The sequence below is a fragment of the Pristiophorus japonicus genome, chromosome 6 (genome assembly GCF_044704955.1).
Source record: "Pristiophorus japonicus isolate sPriJap1 chromosome 6, sPriJap1.hap1, whole genome shotgun sequence".
Lineage (NCBI taxonomy): Eukaryota > Metazoa > Chordata > Chondrichthyes > Pristiophoridae > Pristiophorus > Pristiophorus japonicus.
This window is the reverse complement of record NC_091982.1, coordinates 113,419,983-113,437,992: the sequence shown is the minus strand read 5'-3', so window position 1 is coordinate 113,437,992 and position 18,010 is coordinate 113,419,983. Positions and strand designations below refer to the sequence as shown.

The 18,010-nt window shown below is 43.3% G+C and overlaps 1 protein-coding gene across 2 annotated transcripts in view; it reads right to left on the bottom strand.

Moving 5' to 3' along the window:
• The window catches only part of LOC139265759 (fibronectin type-III domain-containing protein 3A-like), a 207,236-nt gene that overhangs the window by 42,425 nt on the left and 146,801 nt on the right, over nucleotides 1-18,010 (bottom strand). For both annotated transcript variants that reach the window (XM_070883127.1, XM_070883128.1), the window contains exons 7-8: nucleotides 4,438-4,496; nucleotides 1,617-1,774 (exon numbers count right to left, since the gene is read on the bottom strand). In XM_070883127.1, the coding sequence (XP_070739228.1) occupies nucleotides 1,617-1,774; nucleotides 4,438-4,496 (217 nt within the window). The remainder of the gene's footprint in view (nucleotides 1-1,616; nucleotides 1,775-4,437; nucleotides 4,497-18,010) is intronic.

Genomic DNA, 18,010 nt, shown 5'->3' with positions numbered 1-18,010 from the left:
GATTCTGGGATCTGTTACGTTGGCAACCTCCAAGAACTAGGAGGCCACCCGTGAGTAGGCAAAGATGGGAAACTGAGAAAGTACAGCACAGGAGTCTTGAGCCCTGGGTGCTATGCTCACTCCAGGTCCTTTTATATTGCACCTTTTCAGATATTTAACCCCTACTCTTTCATATTAAATATTAGTCTCTGCCTCAATAGCCATATGTGGTGAAGAATACCGCGGTCTAAAAGCCCTCAGTTTAAGAACCTTCCTCCTCAGTTCTTCCACTTTGCTGGCTGCTCCTCTCCTCGGTGTTGTTGCTGCTTCTGGCTCTGCAGAGAACAGTGGTGCCCCCCTCCAAACTTCTGCTCCAATCGCCTGATTTCTAGTCGCCATCTTGATCCCCATTCCTCTTCTCTTCCTTCTTCGCTCCCCGAGACACCATGCACCAGTGTCCATCTCCTCTTGCCTCTGATTTCAGAGCCCCCTCCCAATTTCAGAGTTACTCCCCACCCCCAAATACTAAGACTCCTCCCCCCCACCCCCATATCAGATCCCCTCCTGAATGTCAACATCCACAATTCCCGACTCTCCAGCCCCCTATCAATAGAATTTGATGCCGTTGAGGCTCCGTGGCGGAGGTCAGGTGACATCACGGAAAGGGGCGTACGACGGTGGGAAATTTAATGCCATGATCACCACGTAAATAATCTAGGCGAAGTGCCCTGGTGACCCCAGTCCCATTTTGCAAGAATATCGGTCATTCCGGTTCAGTTCCCGGCTTTTGTGGAATGGAGAGTTCTTTACCCAGCATCCGTAGCAGCAGAGAAACCCCTCTATCCCCGGGATAGAACTGTGCAAGTATTCAATTCTAGAGACAGAGCAGTTTCTCTTCCGCTGTAGATGCTGGGTAAACAAACCTCCGTTACACAAAAGCCCTTTATTTCACCCGCTGCCACCGTGCACTTACTTGCATGTCTCAAGTTTGCAGTTGCAAACAGACTTAGTGCATTGAAGGCTGTCTGTAATTTGCTTTCAAGATGCAGCTTTTATCCATTACATTTTGCTGATCACAAAGTATAATTGGGTCACTTACCAAATCCCATTTGCTCTTTTTTGAATCAGCTTTAAAACGGAACAAAATTTGCAAAAGCTACCAGAACAAAATGAACTACTGAGAGTCCAACTTCACATTTTTATTTTTGTCTTCTTGCTGAAGACCTAGGATTTCAAACATTAAATGTTCAGCAAAAAGAACTTGGCAATTGTTTGTGTTAGTATATTGCCCTTTCACACCTGCGCTCAAATCTAGTCCAAGCTAATAGGATCTATTTTTTCTGGCTTGGAGCTGGGGAGTTCCTATGCAAAATGGGTTTCAACCTAGTTTCCAGTTGGCATACGCCCAATATGCACAAGCAACTTGTGCTTAACTATGGACAATCCCACTCTCAGGCTACAGAAAGACTGGTCTTCCAAGCATTGTGCAAGAGTGGAGTGAGCATTAGTCTACAATTATTAGCCTTCTACAGCTGACCTGCGAGTGCCCAAACACGGACACTGGGTGCCAAAAGTGAAATCTTAATCAGCACACAAAATGAAAACAAGTAAACAGAGAGTCAAGCCAACACACTTACTTATAAACCACTTTGAATTTCCCACTTTTTCCACTGTTTGATATTGCAACTTCGTAACTGCAGCTTGCTGGTAACTGATCAGCATTATCTTCCCCCTCCACTGAACTTGAGGGTGGAGTCCAGGACAAGACTGCCGATTTTCCTTTAATTTCAGATACCTGAAATCAGAAGCTTGATTAAAAATGGACATGTAAACTTAACAGGATCGTAGCTTCTACAACATCATCATCATCATCATAGACAGTCCCTCGGAATCGAAGAAGACTTGCTTCCACTCCTGAAGTGAGTTCTTTGGTGGCTGAACAGTCCAATACGAGAGCAACAGACTCTATTCACAGGTAGGGCAGACAGTCGCCGAGGGAAGGGGTAGGTGGGACTGGTTTGCCGCACACTCCTTCCGCTGCCTCCGCTTGACCTCTTCACGCTCTCGGCATTGAGACTCGAAATGCTCAACGCCCTCCCGGATGCACTTTCTCCATTTAGGGCGGTCTTTGACCAGGGATTCCCAGGTATCAGTGGTGATGTCATACTTTATCAGGGAGGCTTTGAGGGTGTCCTTGTAACATTTCCGCTGCCCACCTTTGGCTCATTTGCCATGAAGGAGCCCCACATAGAGCACTTGCTTTGGGAGTCTCATGTCTGGCATGCAAGCTACGTGGCCTGCCCAGCGAAGCTGATCGAGTGTGGTCAGTGCTTCAATGCTGGGGATGTTAGCCTGGACGAGGACACTGATGGTGGTGCACCTGTTCTCACAGGGGATTTGCAGAATCTTGCGGAGACATCATTGGTGATATATCTCCAGCGACGAGGTGTCTTCTGCACATCGTCCATGCCTCTGATCCATACAGGAGGGTGGGTATTACTACAACTCTGTAGACCATGAGCTTGGTGATAGATTTGAGGGCCGAGTCTTCAGCCGCCTGAGGAAAAGTGTGTTCGAAGGCTGCACTGGCGCACTGGAGGCGGTGTTGAATCTCCGCATCAATGTCTGCTCTTGTTGATAAGAGGCTCCCGAGGCATGGGAAATGGTCCATGCTGTCGAGGGTCGCACTGTGGATCTTGATGTCTGGGGGGCAATGCTGTGCGGCGAGGACAGGCTGGTGGAGGACCTTTGTCTTACGGATGTTTAGCGTAAGGCCCATGCTTCCATATGCTTCAGTAAATACATCGACTATATCCTGGATGCAAACAGAGACAGTCGGCAACAACTTGCATTTATATAGCGCCTTTAATGTCGAAAAATGTCCCAAGGCATTTAGTGAGGCAGAATAAAACAGAAATGGATGCAGGAGGAGATAATTAGGCGATCAAAAACTCAAAGAAAAGGTGGTGGAATGGAGGAGAGGTTTAGAGAGAAAATTCCAGATTGTAGGGCCGTTAATGGTGGGGTGAAGGAGGGGGTTGTACAAGAAACCAGTTTTCAGAGGAAATGTAGGAGGAGATTACAGAGACAGGGAAGGGCAAGGCCACAAAGAAATTAAACACGAAGATGAGAAATTCAAATGAGGTGTTGGGGAAGGTATCAGCGGCAGATTGGCTGAGGCAGAGACGAGCGATGCTAGAAGTTAAAGTAGGAGGGCCTTTATGATGGCAAGAATATGGTTTAAAAGCTCATCTCGTTGTTGAATAGGATGCCAGGTATGCGAATAGCCTGGTTCAACCCAAGATAGTGGCAGGAGAGTGGCATGGAATCTGTGGTAAAAGAACGGAGTTTGTGATCAGGATGGAAACTACAGCTTCGGTCTTACCAATGTTTAACTGGAGGAAACTGCATTTCATCCAAGACTGGATGTAGAACAAGTAGTCTGACAACAAAGCAGCAATGGATCGCGACCAATGGTGGAGAGGCGTTATCAGCACACACGGAAGATATCGTCAAGGAGCAGCATGTAGATGAGGGGTCCAAGCATAGATCCTTGAAGGAGTCTAGAATTAATACTGCAAGGATGGGATGAGAAGCTATTGTTAGAGATGCTCTTACTATGATTGGATAGGAAAGAGTAGAACAAATCAAGGATAGTTCCCCTATGTTGGACAACAGAGGAAAGGCGATGGAAGAAGATGGTGCTGTTGACTCCGACAAAGATTGCAGAAGGGTTTAGGAGGGATAATGCACGACAGTCACAAAGGATGTCATTAGTGATTCTGATTCAGGCCGTTTCAGTGCTGTAACAGGGACAGAAACCTGATTTGAGAGCTTAAATATTTTGTTGCGGAAGATGGGCAGAGATTTGGGAGATGACATCATCTTCAGAGACTTGGGAGAGGAAAGGGAAGTTGGAGATGGGGTGGAAGTTTGCAAGGACAGAAGGGTCAAGGGTGATATTTTATTAAGAAAGAGGTGATGATGGCAATTTTGAAAGAGGAAAGAGGACAGCACGTAAGAGTGAATGATTATGCATTATTCCATGACTGAGAGACTAGACAGGTGACCTGATTTAAAGTCACCCTCAAAGATGTTGTATAACCAGTCATTATGAGATGTGCAGAATGGCCAATGTTCTCTCCGTTCTTGGAGAGAAGGATTTGGTTTCCACTCAGTGACCTGCCCCCAGTAATTAGAAAACACATACACACACAGCTGGATACCAGATAGCAGGCAAATGTGGGAATCTTTCCATTTTCTAACCCAGAAACACTGAAGACAACTGTAGCACCATTATTAGTGCAAACATCAAAACCAACGATCAAAGCATAAACCAGGGTCTACTGTGGCTTGTGTGCAATTCAGCCAGCCATCACGTGGCACCAATATGCCAATTCAGAGTTTTTGTTCTTTTTTTTTTAAAAAAAAAGAGGTCCTCCAATCGAGGTTACTTACCACAGGCTTCGTAATGCCAGAAAGAAGTTCTTGTAACGATTTTGTTTCTAAATCTGAATCTGAGAATTAAAAAAAGCACATAACAAAAGTTACCAAACAAAGTAAAATGCAGTGACCTCAACAATCATAATTCAAATGCAGGATTACCATAAAATTAGGTTTTAAGATTATTTCATTTTATAAGAATCAACATATTATGTATTGCACCATGTTAATACATTACAGTACACTTTGCTCAGAAACTAATTAGATTAGGTTTCCTAACCTGGCCCTATGGACTACATGATTCAAATGTCATGTGTAACTGGTCATGTTTGTGGGATTTTATGCTGGATAATTTCTCCGGTTCAGCCTCACCAGTCACTCCTGTAAACAGGCCCTGCACCCCTATGATTTGGAATACACTGTTTACTGTCCAACATTTAGGTAAATTGTAGCAAGATCCAGGGATTGTAACAATCTTTACACTGTACATATGCAATCACATGATTCTCTATATTTAAGCAGTAGTTTGGATACACATTCTACCAAATCAAAACCAAACTTTGGACCAGCAAGTTGTTTTAATTGCATGAAGTAGATAAATGAACAGCAAACAGTGAGATATATATTTATCGACTCTTTGGTAAATTAAAGACCATGCTCGCTTACTCTCCAAACAGATTTTAAACAGAGGTTTACTTTAAACTCAATGTAACCCAACTACCTAGCAAGCCTAGCACAGATTTAAAACTCTGAAGCTCTTGGCTGTGATACTGAAGCTGACTTTCTACCTGAGGAAATACAATACAATCTGCCATTATTTAAGGAAGGCAAAAGTTGGCTATATCTCAATTACCGCAGATCAGAAGCTATTTAGAGTTTATCAATTGCTTAGAATGCTTTAGTGGAGAATGGAGACTTTGCTCAGTGTCTATGACACACTGTGCAAATTAAATAGAATGAAATCTTATACAGTAAGGTGCTACTGAAGAACAATGCTGACAATTTTTGATGACGGCAGAGCGGTCTATTCTTTCACTTGTCTATATATAATAAATGGATACCTTGCATTCAGCCTGTTTTCTTTCAGGGACCACCACCCTGATGAATATTAATTGACCTTTGTGTGCCCTAATGTAATGTGCAGTTTCTGTAAAACGTATAGCATTGCACAATAATTGAGATGTAGCCACCTTTTGTCTTCCTTAAATAATCTCACAGAAAACCACAATTGAGCCAATGTGAGCTGTTTGTAATAACAAGACTGAGTAAGTTGAAAAATTTCTTGTAACAGTAATCTTTTTCCCAATAAATGAGGGAACCAGTCTCCAATTGGACTCTTTACAATCTAATAGTGCGGGCACCTTGAGGCATCAAGTTGATGGGCTACCTGCCTGACCAGTGGGGTTATTGGGCCCAATTTTCCCCAACCCACTTTTTCGGCGCACTTACCCTAAATGCGATGACTTTGCGTGCTGGAAACGGCGCCCGAAAAAAAGTGGCCCCATCCTGCCCGCTCTGCTGAGTCTCCGGTGTCCCAGCGTGACGTACATAGTACAGTGGGGGCGGAGCAGCAGCCCAGCACAGAAAACACTGCCGGCAGCTGCGTGCATGCTCAGCCTGTTCTGCGGGCTGTGAACAGGACCCAATGCTCACAGCCCCTATCCTTGGGCCGAAGGGACACTCCGATTTTCACCGCATCCTATTCCTGGCCGAAGGGACGCCCCGATGTTCGCCTGGTGAGTGGGGAATATCCTGCAGTATTTATTCAGGGTCGCTCAGAGTTGTCAGAAACGGAATGCATCATAAACAAAGTATAAAAGTTGGGAATTTGGGTAAAAGTTGGGAATTTGGTAAGTGGGAATTCAGTGCAGAGGGGAAGGACGTTCTGTTTTTTGGCTTCAATACGTAGTGGTTCATGTTACCTATTTAAATATTTCATATAATCTACCTATAACTTAAACTAGGTCAAGTAATGAGTTAAAAAAACTATAAGCTAAGTTGATTAAATGTTGAAAGGTTGTTTCCCCTGGCTGAGATTATCCACTTCGGACCCAAGAAAGATAGATCAGAATAAATGGTGTGAAGCTCGGAACTGCGGTGCTTTAAATGTACTAACCTGCACCGAATTCTTAACTGCCCGCAATGTTTTCCACATACGCTGACCTAAGTCGATTTGGAGTAAGTTTTAGCTGGCCAAAGTGGCATAAATGGCCAAAACTGGCGTAAGTGGCTGCGAACGCCCCCTTTTGAAAAAAAAAACTCAACTAAAAAAAATCGTACCTAACCAAGTTACTCTGGAGCAAGTTTATTGGGGAAAATGACGTTTTTTTAAACTTACGCCAGAAAAACCAACTTACTCCAAAAAAACTGGAGCAAATCATGGCCAAAATTGGGACCATAGGGAGGCAGTTGATTGCAGTGCCCCCGACTGGTACCGTAGTCAAACTAAACTAACTCAGCACCAACTAGCGACAGCACCAAGAACCTTCCTTCTTTCAAATGAGATTAAATCAACAGTTCATGTGGAGCAGAGAATTCTCCTGGTGGCCTAACATTCAACCAGTACTGCCAAACTAACTACTCAGCTCATTTACCATTTGAGACCTGGCAGTGTGCAAAACTGACTGCCGAGTTTGCCTACAAAAAACATCAAAAGTAATGAATTACCTGTGAAGCACTTGGAGGATGTGAAAGGTGCTATATAAATGATAGTTATTTTAAAAATATTTTTCTTATCCATATGGCTCAGTTACTTACCTTCATAACCAGCTGAACCAGTGGGGGATATATTCTGTTTACATTTTTTTTTAAACTAAATCTCCTTTAAAAATAAAAAAAAGTAAATTGTGCGATGTAGGGATATCACTGCTAGTTTATATCACTAATGATATACATTACTTTAAATGCTTGTGTTTAGTGCTGTGTGTGGAAATTACAGCTAAATAATTAGTAGAAACTGAATTGCCAAAACCCATGAAAGTGACAGACAGGAAAAGACCAGCTGGTCCATCAAGCCTGCCCCACACATCATGATGGCTGGAGCATTATAACTAGACACTTCACACAATTCATCCCCGTCCCCACCCCCCAAGCAAGGAGAGGCAAAAAAAAGACCATTGCCTGTTGAAACAAAAGTGCAAATAGCCCATAGAAAAACTCAAAATAGCAGAAGTTAATTCTAGTCAGATGATGGCCTATTGATACTTCAGTGACTTTAGTCCTTTTATAGGAGTTGGGTGACTAGATTTACACAGCTTGGTTCAGTTAAAATCATCCACCCGAGTTACAAAGTTGTCAGTTGAAGCCTCACTCCAATCCAAGCATTAGTTCGGTACTGAGGGATGACTGCATGGTCAGAGGTGCTGTCCTTCAGACAAGAAATTAAACTGAGGCTTAAGGGCTGAATTTTCGGCTTTCGGTGTTTTTCGACAGAAACGGTAGTGATGTGTGAAAATTAACATTTACGTTGCACGACACCGTTTTTAGGCCGAACTTTCGGCCTTTACGTTGGTAAAGGGGGCATTGCATGATTATTCGCAGCGCAAAACGCGAGTTTTGGCAACTTTAGTCCGTGGTCGTTTGCGTTACGCGAGGCCTTGGGGGGGGGGGGGGGGGCGGGGGGGATTGCAAAAACATTCACAAAACCCTAAAACCCTTAGCTAGCAAATCGCTGAAAAATAATTTAAAAATAAAAGCTTTAACTTACCTTTTTTGCAGGTTTTCATACTTACCACTGCTGGCAGAGCTGCACCGACAGGTTTGACTGGCCGGTATTCTGGGCACGGCGTACGGATCAGGAGAGTGTTGAAAGTACGACAGTAATACAATCGTTATACATCGGCACACTTCTCCCCAGCGGTACTTCAAGCGCCGCCGCAAACAGGTATCTGAGGATCCTGCCCGGGTTTTTGCTGTGGAGGGTCAAGTCGCGGCAAAAACCCAGTCACAAACCTGCCGAAAATGCAGCCCAAGCTTGTCTGCCATTTCTGGTGGTTCAATTGAACAATCCACCTAAAGCACAAATCGAAGAGTAGGGATTTCGTCCAGTGTCTTCCCTTAAACAACGTTAACAAGAACAAATGAACTGATCGTTCATCTTACTGCTGTTTATGGGATCTTGCTGTGTGTTACTTTCACCTACATAACAGTCACTACACTTCAAATTAATTTAATATATGTGAAGTCCTTTGATGTATTGCTGACAGACGTTATAAGGTTCAACATGAATTTAAGTATTTATTTTACACAATGGTACATGTATTAGTTAAAGCTGTCTCATTTCCAGGTGATCTTCTGGATACACGATTTCTATTTCCAAAAATTGCTACCGCAACTGACTCTATAAGGGATAGCATTCCATCACAGTAGTTTAAGAAGCGAGCATGTAATAACTTTGGGGAATAAAAGTAAGTTGTGTTCTTCAAATGACCATTAAGTACTCAAGAAAATGACAGATTAAAGTATTTTCCACAATTCCATTTTGAAAGGAATCAAGAGATCGCAAGAAAACAATCAAGTTTATTGGCCATTTAGCCTTTTTTTGGGTTGACATAAATTACAAAATGGAGAGTATTGCAGTTACAGGTTTGAAAATGGGAGCTCATGGGAAATAAACAGAATGCAAAAAGTAATGAAAAACATTTCTCATAATTAATGAAAATCCAATTAGCAGATTTTAATATACTGGAGGTGTTGCTTCAAAGGTTGCCATACAACCACTGAAAGAAATAAAGTTCCCAGAACGTCCAATATGTTAGAAATTAGGGTTATCTGAAAATAAGTGTTTAATGATTGCATGTTTCTGCTCAAGACAAATAAAGGATTAATGTATAAGCTATGTTTTACCCGAGAATGCTCAAGTTTCATTTCCCCAGGAAGACTTGATTGAGACTGGGCTAGAATTTCCCCAAAGCCCACCAGCACCCGATTGCCACCCAACAAAACCGCTAAGGCTGGGATTATTGCCAGCGAAAACTTCCCAAAATTTTTTTTAAATCCGCCCAGTAAAAAACATGGGCCTTGCACCCCCAATCTGGGCAAAAAAGTGCAATTTAGGGTCGATTGGGCGGTGCCTAAAGAAAATGGGCGTAAAATAAAAAAAATCTATAAAAATGTACCCCGAGGCTGCGGGCCCCAACACCAAAAATAAAAATAATTTTTCAAAAAACCTAACTAAAAAATTCAAAAAAAATTCCCAACACACTTTAAAATTAAATCACCCCAACAGATTTTGAAAATAATTAGTAAAAAACCAATCACACCTTTTTCTTGCAGACTTACTTACCTACCTCCCAGCTCCGCTGATCCTCAAGGGCGGTTTTTATTTTAATTTTTTTTACTTATCGACAGGTCACCGCGCAGCCAAAAATCGCGCCAGGGCGATCTGTGGGCGGTGCACGCTGGCGGTCTGATTCCCAGCGGGACTTCGAAACAGTCGGCATACCTCAAGTAAGGAATTTTCTGCTCACCTGATTACCGCCCACAATACTGAGCGGTAAGCCATAGGAAATTCTCGCCCAGTGTTTTTAATAAGTTAGGTTAGAGAATGCATAACATTTTGACTTGGTCTTTAATTTGGCCAATGAAGGCCCAACCTAATTTTTCTTCCATTATTACTAATTACCAATTATAATGCTCCAGTAGAATTTGAAGCTCCGGTATAATAGTATAAAAGACACAGAATGTGTTAGATATGAGAATTAAGAGTCTCCATGGCAACCGGCTGGAGTAAGACAGTTCTAACAAAGGACCTCTTTTTTTTTTTAAATGGCCCACAGTTGCACTTGAGGCAGGACGTGATAAGAGAGTCCAGATGGATGGATTGGCCTTCAAAACTACAAACAAGAAAAATGTGCAATGGTTGTAAAGACCTATCCTTCAGGGTGGGTCTTCATCAGCAAGTGTAGACAAAGAACTCGAGGCCCCATTGGGTATAGAGTTTTTAGGAGAACCTCGATAGGCCAAAAGGTGGTGTCAATATCCTATTCCAGGCCCAGCCTTAAAAACACAATAAAAGTAACTCCCTAAAGGCCCATCCCTGCAAACAGAGGAGTGAAATACTGGGAGCTGTGCAGGGCGATTGCTCTTTGCGAGCAATTCCATGCTTTACCGAAAGGAGGCTCTAGATGAGAAAGAGAAGCCGAAAGCCAGAGAACTGCTCACGTGCGTCAGCTATTTGTCCGATCGCAATTGGGTATCAGCTATTTGTATGTATAACTAATGTGTTATATTCCGACTTAAATTCTGATAAAACACAATGTACCCACCAGATTGGTTTACAGTCAAACCTGATTATTAAAGTGACCAAAGATAGCCTTGCTCACCTGAGAACTCACTTTAGAATGGAATTTAGTATCCTGGACTCAGAGACTGCCTATGATGATGTGATAACTTGGCTATTTCCAACAATGACCAAACAGAGTAGCAGATTGGAGGAAATTGCACTTAAGACTACTAATAGTCTTCTGAAGCAACTTTATGCCATAGAAAGGAAAATAGTGATTAGATGCAGACAGCACAATAACCTAAACTTCCTCCTTGCAGAGTAGTCATAGAACTAAAATAGCTTGGCTCACATTTCTTTCTTAAAACCTCAAGAAACTAGATTAAATAATGTACCCAACAGTAGCTTCCTCTTAACAGACTTTTGATCCATAGTGGTCCTCTGTTTAATGTTTTTACTGTCCACAGGGTTATAGACTACTGAATTGAAAGAATTTGAAAAATACACATCAATTTTATAGGTTTGGAAGTGTTTACTTGCTGTGCCAACCATCCCTTTCAAAACAAAATAATTTGTCATGTGTAGTTAAAGGATACAAGTAGCCAATTTTTTGAATATTTTCAACCTTGCCAAAATGAAAATGAACTAGATACTAAGGGGGTGAATTTCCAAGGGGTTTATTCTAGCTTCAACTGAAGAGCCTTGGAAACCTCAGAAAATCATTGTGAATGTGTTATTCTGGAGTTGTCAAGTTACAGCAGACCCTCCGCAGAAACTCATCCCCCCCCCCAATTGTGGAACTACACATATAAAACACGGAAATTCATTGAGATTTCAAATAATTCCTCCATTTTGGGTCTTTAATTACATTTTTATTACAGCTACACATATTGCCAAACACTCCATTCTCATTATAATTAGAAATAACCCATTGGATTCAATGCATCTATAAACAAATATTCTAAATGTATATAGAGTTTAAATGTGTATGGGAGTATTCAAAGTTAACATTTTCAGAATAAATGCTAATATTCTTCAACAGTAAACAAGCAAGTTCTTTTGAGTGAGGCGATATCAGTCTGTAGAAAATACTATTAAGCTGGGCATAGCATAGGTATGATGAGTTACTGAAGTCAAAAATGTATTGGTGTAATGACATACCTGGAGTGATCTTGGATTTCAATATACATTTTTTTTTTATAAAAGTGTTGTCAAGTTTTGAGGGGAATTTGTAACAGTCTTATTCCGACAGCAGCTGCCATTCCAAAGGACAAGTATAACAATGTGATGGTAACACCATCACCTCCAAGCTCTGCTCCAAATAACACAGCATCCTGACTTGGACATGTCGCTGTTCCTTCATTGCAACTAGGTCAAAATCCCTACTCCTCACTATCATAGGAACACAATCACAATCACTAAGGAGGTGATACTAAATAAGATAATGGGACTAAAGGCAGATAAGTCCCCTGGACCTAACGACTTGCATCCTAGGGTTTTAAGAGAAGTAGCGGCAGGGATAATGGATGCATTGGTTGTAATTTACCAAAATTCCCTGGATCCCTGGGGAGGTCCCAGCAGATTGGAAAGCTGCAAATGTAACACCCCTATTCAAAAAAGGAGGCAGACAAAAAGGAGAAAACCATAGATCAGTTAGCCTAACATCTGTGGTTGGGAAAATGTTGGAGTCCATTATTAAAGCAGTAGCAGAGCATTTGGAAAAGCAAAATGCAGTCAGGCAGAGTCAGCATGGATTTATGAAGGGGAAGTCATGTTTGACAAATTTGCTGGAATGCTTTGAGGATGTAACAAACAGGGTGGATAAAGGGGAACCAGTGGATGTGGTGTATTTGGACTTCTAGAAGGCATCTGACAAGGTACCACATAAAAGGTTACTGCACAAGATAAAAGTTCATGGTGTTGGGAGTATATATATAAAAAAAATAACAGAAAGCAATAAACGGGTTGGCAATCAATAACTAGTGGGGTGCCGCAAGGATCAGTGCCGGGACCCCAACTATTTATAATCTATATTAACTACTTGGATGAAGGGACCGTGGCCAAGTTTGCTGATGATACAAAGATGGGAGGAAAAGCAATGTGTGAGGAGGACACAAAAAACCTGCAAAAGGACATAGACAGGCTAAGTGAGCGGGCAAAAATTTGGCAGATGGAATACAATGTTGGAAAGTGTGAGGTTATGCACTTTGGCAGAGAAAAAAAAAACGAAGAGCAGGTTATTATTTAAATGGAGAAAAATTGCAAAGTGCTGCAGTACAGCGGGACCTGGGGGGTCCTGGTGCATGAAACATAAAAGTATGCAGGTACAGCAAGTGATCAGGGAGGCCAATGGAATCTTGGCCTTTATTGCAAAGGGGATGGAGTATAAAATCAGGGAAGTCTTGCTGCAGTTATACAGGGTATTGGTGAGGCCATACCTGGAATACTGCATACAGTTTTGGTTTCCATATTTAAGAAAGGATATAATTGCTTTGGAGGCAGTTCAGAGGAGGTTCACTTGATTGATACCGGAGATGAGGGGGTTCACTTATAAGGAAAGGTTGAGTAGGTTGGGCCTCTACTCATTGGAATTCAGAAGAATGAGAGGTGATCTTATCGAAACTTATAAGATTATGAGGGGGCTTGACAAGGTGGATGCAGAGAGGATGTTTCCACTGATAGGGGAGACTAGAACTCGGGGGAATAATCTTAGAACAAGGGGCCGCCCATTTAAAACTGATATGAGGAGGAATTTCTTCTCTCAGAGGGTTGTAAATCTGTGGAATTTGCTGCCGCAGAGAGCTGTGGAAGCTGGGACATTGAAAATAAATTTAAGACAGAGATAGACAGCTTCTTAACCAATAACGAAATAAGGGACTGTGGGGAGCGGGCAGGGAAGTGGACCTGAGTCCATGATCGGATCAGCCATGATCGTGTTAAATGGCGGAGCAGGCACGAGGAGCCATATGGCCTACTCCTGTTTCTTATTTTCTTAACCACAAGGGCTGTAGCAGTTCAAAAAGGTCCACCTACATCACCACCTCAGGGCAAATGGAAATGGGCAAGAAATGCAGCCCTACCAGCTTCGCCCAGATTCCGTGTACAAATAAAAATACAAATAATTCAGCCAAACCGAATTTTGGTCCTCCATTTAAAACTTCGCACCTCCGAGCCCCCCGCCGACTTTGTACCTTAAAAGCTGCGCCGAAAAAACTTGCTGCGATCATGGCCACAAGTCGGGCCATCTGTGGAGCTGGTGTGGCGTGTACTGAAGAGAGGGGGGCGGACTAGGTCCATGCTGGCCGCGCAGAGCCGGCAGGGGGGCGGGGCCTAATCTGAGCAACTGAGAGTGCCGGCAGCACATGCGTTGCAGCGTTCGCGCATGCTCAGTGGGGCATTAACATTGGCAATCGGCCATTTTTAAAGGGAGAACCTCTCTCTGAGTTTTGGATGCCTGCTTGATGTTTTGAAAGCTATAGGAGTGCTGTTTGGCGTACTCTGCAAGAAATCAGCTGCTAAACCGCCACAAGGAGTGTTTCATAGGTGAGAATAATTCATTGCTGCAAGCAAAATAAGGACTGTGTTTTTAAAAATCACCGAGTGTCAATTCAATAGAGCAATGCAACACCGTGCCCCAAGAACGAAGAATTTCACGCATCAAGAAGTGGAGGTACTAGTGAATGTAATCGAGGAAAGATGGCAGGAGCTGGATACGAGCAACAGAGGTCGCATAAAAGTGCACCCAAAGAAATTAATAAACGCTGGAGCAAATTTGCAGAAGATTACTGCGCAGTGGTGAATACCACGAGAAGTGGAAGGCAGTGTAAAAAGAAATGGCAGGACCTTGGTCAAGCAGTTAGTGTAAGTAATATTTTCATTTGTCAATGGAATTGCATCTGTAAATGTGACCATCTGTATATGTCCCTCCAAGCAGAAAGACACCCTCTCAAAAAAGTTGCATTTTCATCTTTGCAGAAGAAATTGTCCCACAACAAAAGGGAAAGAACTCGAGCAGGAGGCGGCCCGCCAAATCTGCACCCATTGACACCCTTGGAACAAAGGGTCGCTGCTTTGATGCGTCCTAGCTGGAGAAGAGCAATCAGTACTACACAAGCTGGGCCCACACGCGAGGGAGAGTGTAAGTACTAAAAATTACTCGTGGCCCTTCAAATCAACCTGCTGCTTGGCTTGCTACGTGTGAGCCTACTCATGCCACCCATCCTGCCCCCTCCTCTGCTACTAACCATTTGACTGTTCTGTTATATTTTGCAGTACCTGATGCCAATCCTGAAGATACAGAAGATGATTCAGACGCGGGTGAGCTAGGCCAACTTTGTAGTGGGGAGGGGGTGGCCATGGAGAGGTATGAAGGGGAGAATCTTGAACTTGCGTTGCCAAGCACTTCCATGATTTCTGATTCGTCATTCCGTGGTTTCAGCATGGCCCAGTCGCTGCATAGTGGTTTAGGGTCTGGTTCGACATTCCGTGGTTTCAGCTCATCCCAGTCCCTGCATAGTGCTTTAGGGTCTGGTTCGACATTCCGTGGTTTCAGCTCATCCCAGTCCCTGCATAGTGCTTTAGGGTCTGGTTCGACATTCCGTGGTTTCAGCTCATCCCAGTCGCTGCATAGTGCTTTAGGGTCTGGTTCGACATTCCGTGGTTTCAGCTCATCCCAGTCCCTGCATAGTGCTTTAGGGTCTGGTTCGACATTCCGTGGTTTCAGCTCATCCCAGTCGCTGCATAGTGCTTTAGGGTCTGGTTCAACATTCTGTGGTTTCAGCTTGTCCCAGTCCCTGCATAGTGGTTTAAGGTTTGGCCCGATATTGGATGCTTTCGAAAGTCCAGAGGTTGCGGGTTCCAGTGCTGCTGGAATGCAGTATGGATCATTCAGTGCCCCACTATCCCAGCCTGCACCTCCCAGTGCTGCTGGAATACAGTATGGAACACTCAATGCCCCACCGTCCGAGGTTCTGGGTCCCGCTCCTGCTGGAATGCAGTATGGAACACCCAGGGGCCCACCGTCCAAGGTTCTGGGTTCCGCTCCTGCTGGAATGCAGCATGGAACACCCAGTGACCCATTGTCCTAGCCTACGACTCCCAGTGCTGCTGGAATTCAGCCTGTAATACCCATGGCCACAGCTTCCCAACCTGCGCCTCACACTGGAGGGGTTCCGTTAGACAGACCCAGGGCGAGGCCAAGGAGAAATGTACCACGCTGTCCTAAGCTGGAGGGTACAACAGATGTGGCTCAGGTGATGGCATTCGGTATGGAGACCAATGAGCTTACCCAATCACTCGTGAACACCGTCAGTGGGGTGGGTGATGAGGAAACGACACTGACGGCTGAAATAGCAATAATGTCACGGGACATGAGGGAGAACATTTCAGAGGCAGCGGGAACGACGGTACAGGCCATCAGGGAGAGAATTTCAGAGGCAGACGAAACAACGGCACAGGCCATCAGGGAGGTAGCTGTTGCAATAAGGGAACACAGCCAGGTCAATCCACTGCCACTCCCACGGCAATCCCCGCACTAGTCTCTGTAGAGACCCAAGCTGTAACCCCCCTCCCCGCCACCACCATCACCACTACTACTACCCCCCATGAAGCAGTGCACATTCACCGAGATGTGGATCTGAGATGGGTGCAACCTTTCTTTGCTGCTGTTGTTGATTTTACTCTTGTAACTGTTTTCTAATGTAAATTTTTTGTAAGTGATGTAACTTTACAAGACTAAAGTGACCGTAAAAGTTTTTAAGTGATCTTCCAGTGTAGGTTTTTTCAAATGGAAATTGTTTTGTAACTTTACAAGTTTATAAGTAATCTTAGTTTTTAAGTGAACTTAGAGTCATATTGAAGTACAGTTTGATAAAAAATTATTTTATGACACTAAAGTGTACATTCTAAAATTTTCAGTAAAATATTTTTTACATTGAAACTGAATCATGTTCCATTAACACTCCCCAAAAAAGGTAAGAAACCCAAAGGTCTTTAGTTCTCTCCCCCTCCCGTCATCTGACTTCTCTATCCCTCCTCATCGGCACCACCCCACAACCTGCAGAGTTGTGCCTTCTCCCTCCCTCCCTTCCCCCCCCCCACAGCCTGTCGCGTTCTTTCTCACTTCTCCCCCCCCGCCAGCCTGCCGCGTTCTCCCGATTCTTGTCCTGGCCGAAGGGCTTACCAGTGTCCCGCACCTTGCCCTGGCCAAACGGACTCCAGCACGGTCAGCCTTCAGTTTAAGGTAGGATTTGATGCAGTACTTATTTGTTACTTTAATTATTTACTTCACTTCTTTATTTTTTATTGAATTGTTATTTCTGCTTGTGCTTTCTTTGGTGCTTGAAATGTTGTTTAGGTGCAGGCAGGGTTCCTTCTATTTTTATTATTTTTAATTTATTGATTGCTTATTACTTTGGTCTTGGTGCTTTAGGTGCAGGGTTGCTTCTATTTTATTTGTTAATTAATTGCTTCTTACTTTTTGTGCTTTGTTTGGTGCTTGGTGGTACTTTAAATGTGGTTACATGCGCCGATTCCTTAACTGTAAGTAAGGTCTTTCTGTGCAGATAAAAGTGGACACATACGTTGCCCTAAGTTCGTTTTGAAAAAAAAACTGACCTAACAAAAAACCTAACTAACTCACTTACACTGGCGTAAATTAAATGGCCATATCTGCAACTTTTAAGATACACCAGAAAAATCAAGTTACACCAAAAAAAAATCGTGCAACTCATGGGGAAATTTGGGCCCTATGGCCCCACCTCTAAAGTGGATCACGTCAGTAGAGGCACAGAAGACTAGGCAATTTTAACTTGTTAAAATTATAAAATGAGAGATTAGGCAGAATAATGAAAGAAAACTACAGGCAAATGTTCTTGAATTGGTTTTAGATATATTGGAGATTTCCCAATGACACAGCAAGTTTATTCAGAGAGTAGCTGACCCGTACTAGACCAGACAGGCCCAGGTTCAATCGCTAGTTTGTTAGCTGACCTTACAAGGGATGGAAGCAGGGTTTCTACAATTGGTCTCAGCATCCTAAAAGCTAAAAATGGCAAAAATCAGCCAGGGTTCCCAATTTTTGCTGTAACTGTGCACGTGGACGAGGACAAGATCAGACTCAACTGTGATTTGTCAAAATAGCCTGCTGCCACTCATCGTCAAGGCTCAGTAAAGAGCTCGAGTGGATCATGTAAGCAGAGCCCAGGAAAGTCACCAGAGTGGAGGGGAAAAATTGTCAAGAAAAAATGTGCATTGTTTCAGTGTTTTATTATGGCATTTCAGTGTGATTATAGTATTAAGGGATTACAGTGACACAGAGCCTGAGCTAATCTCAGAAACATGGGCAATCCAAGTGCAAAATTGTCT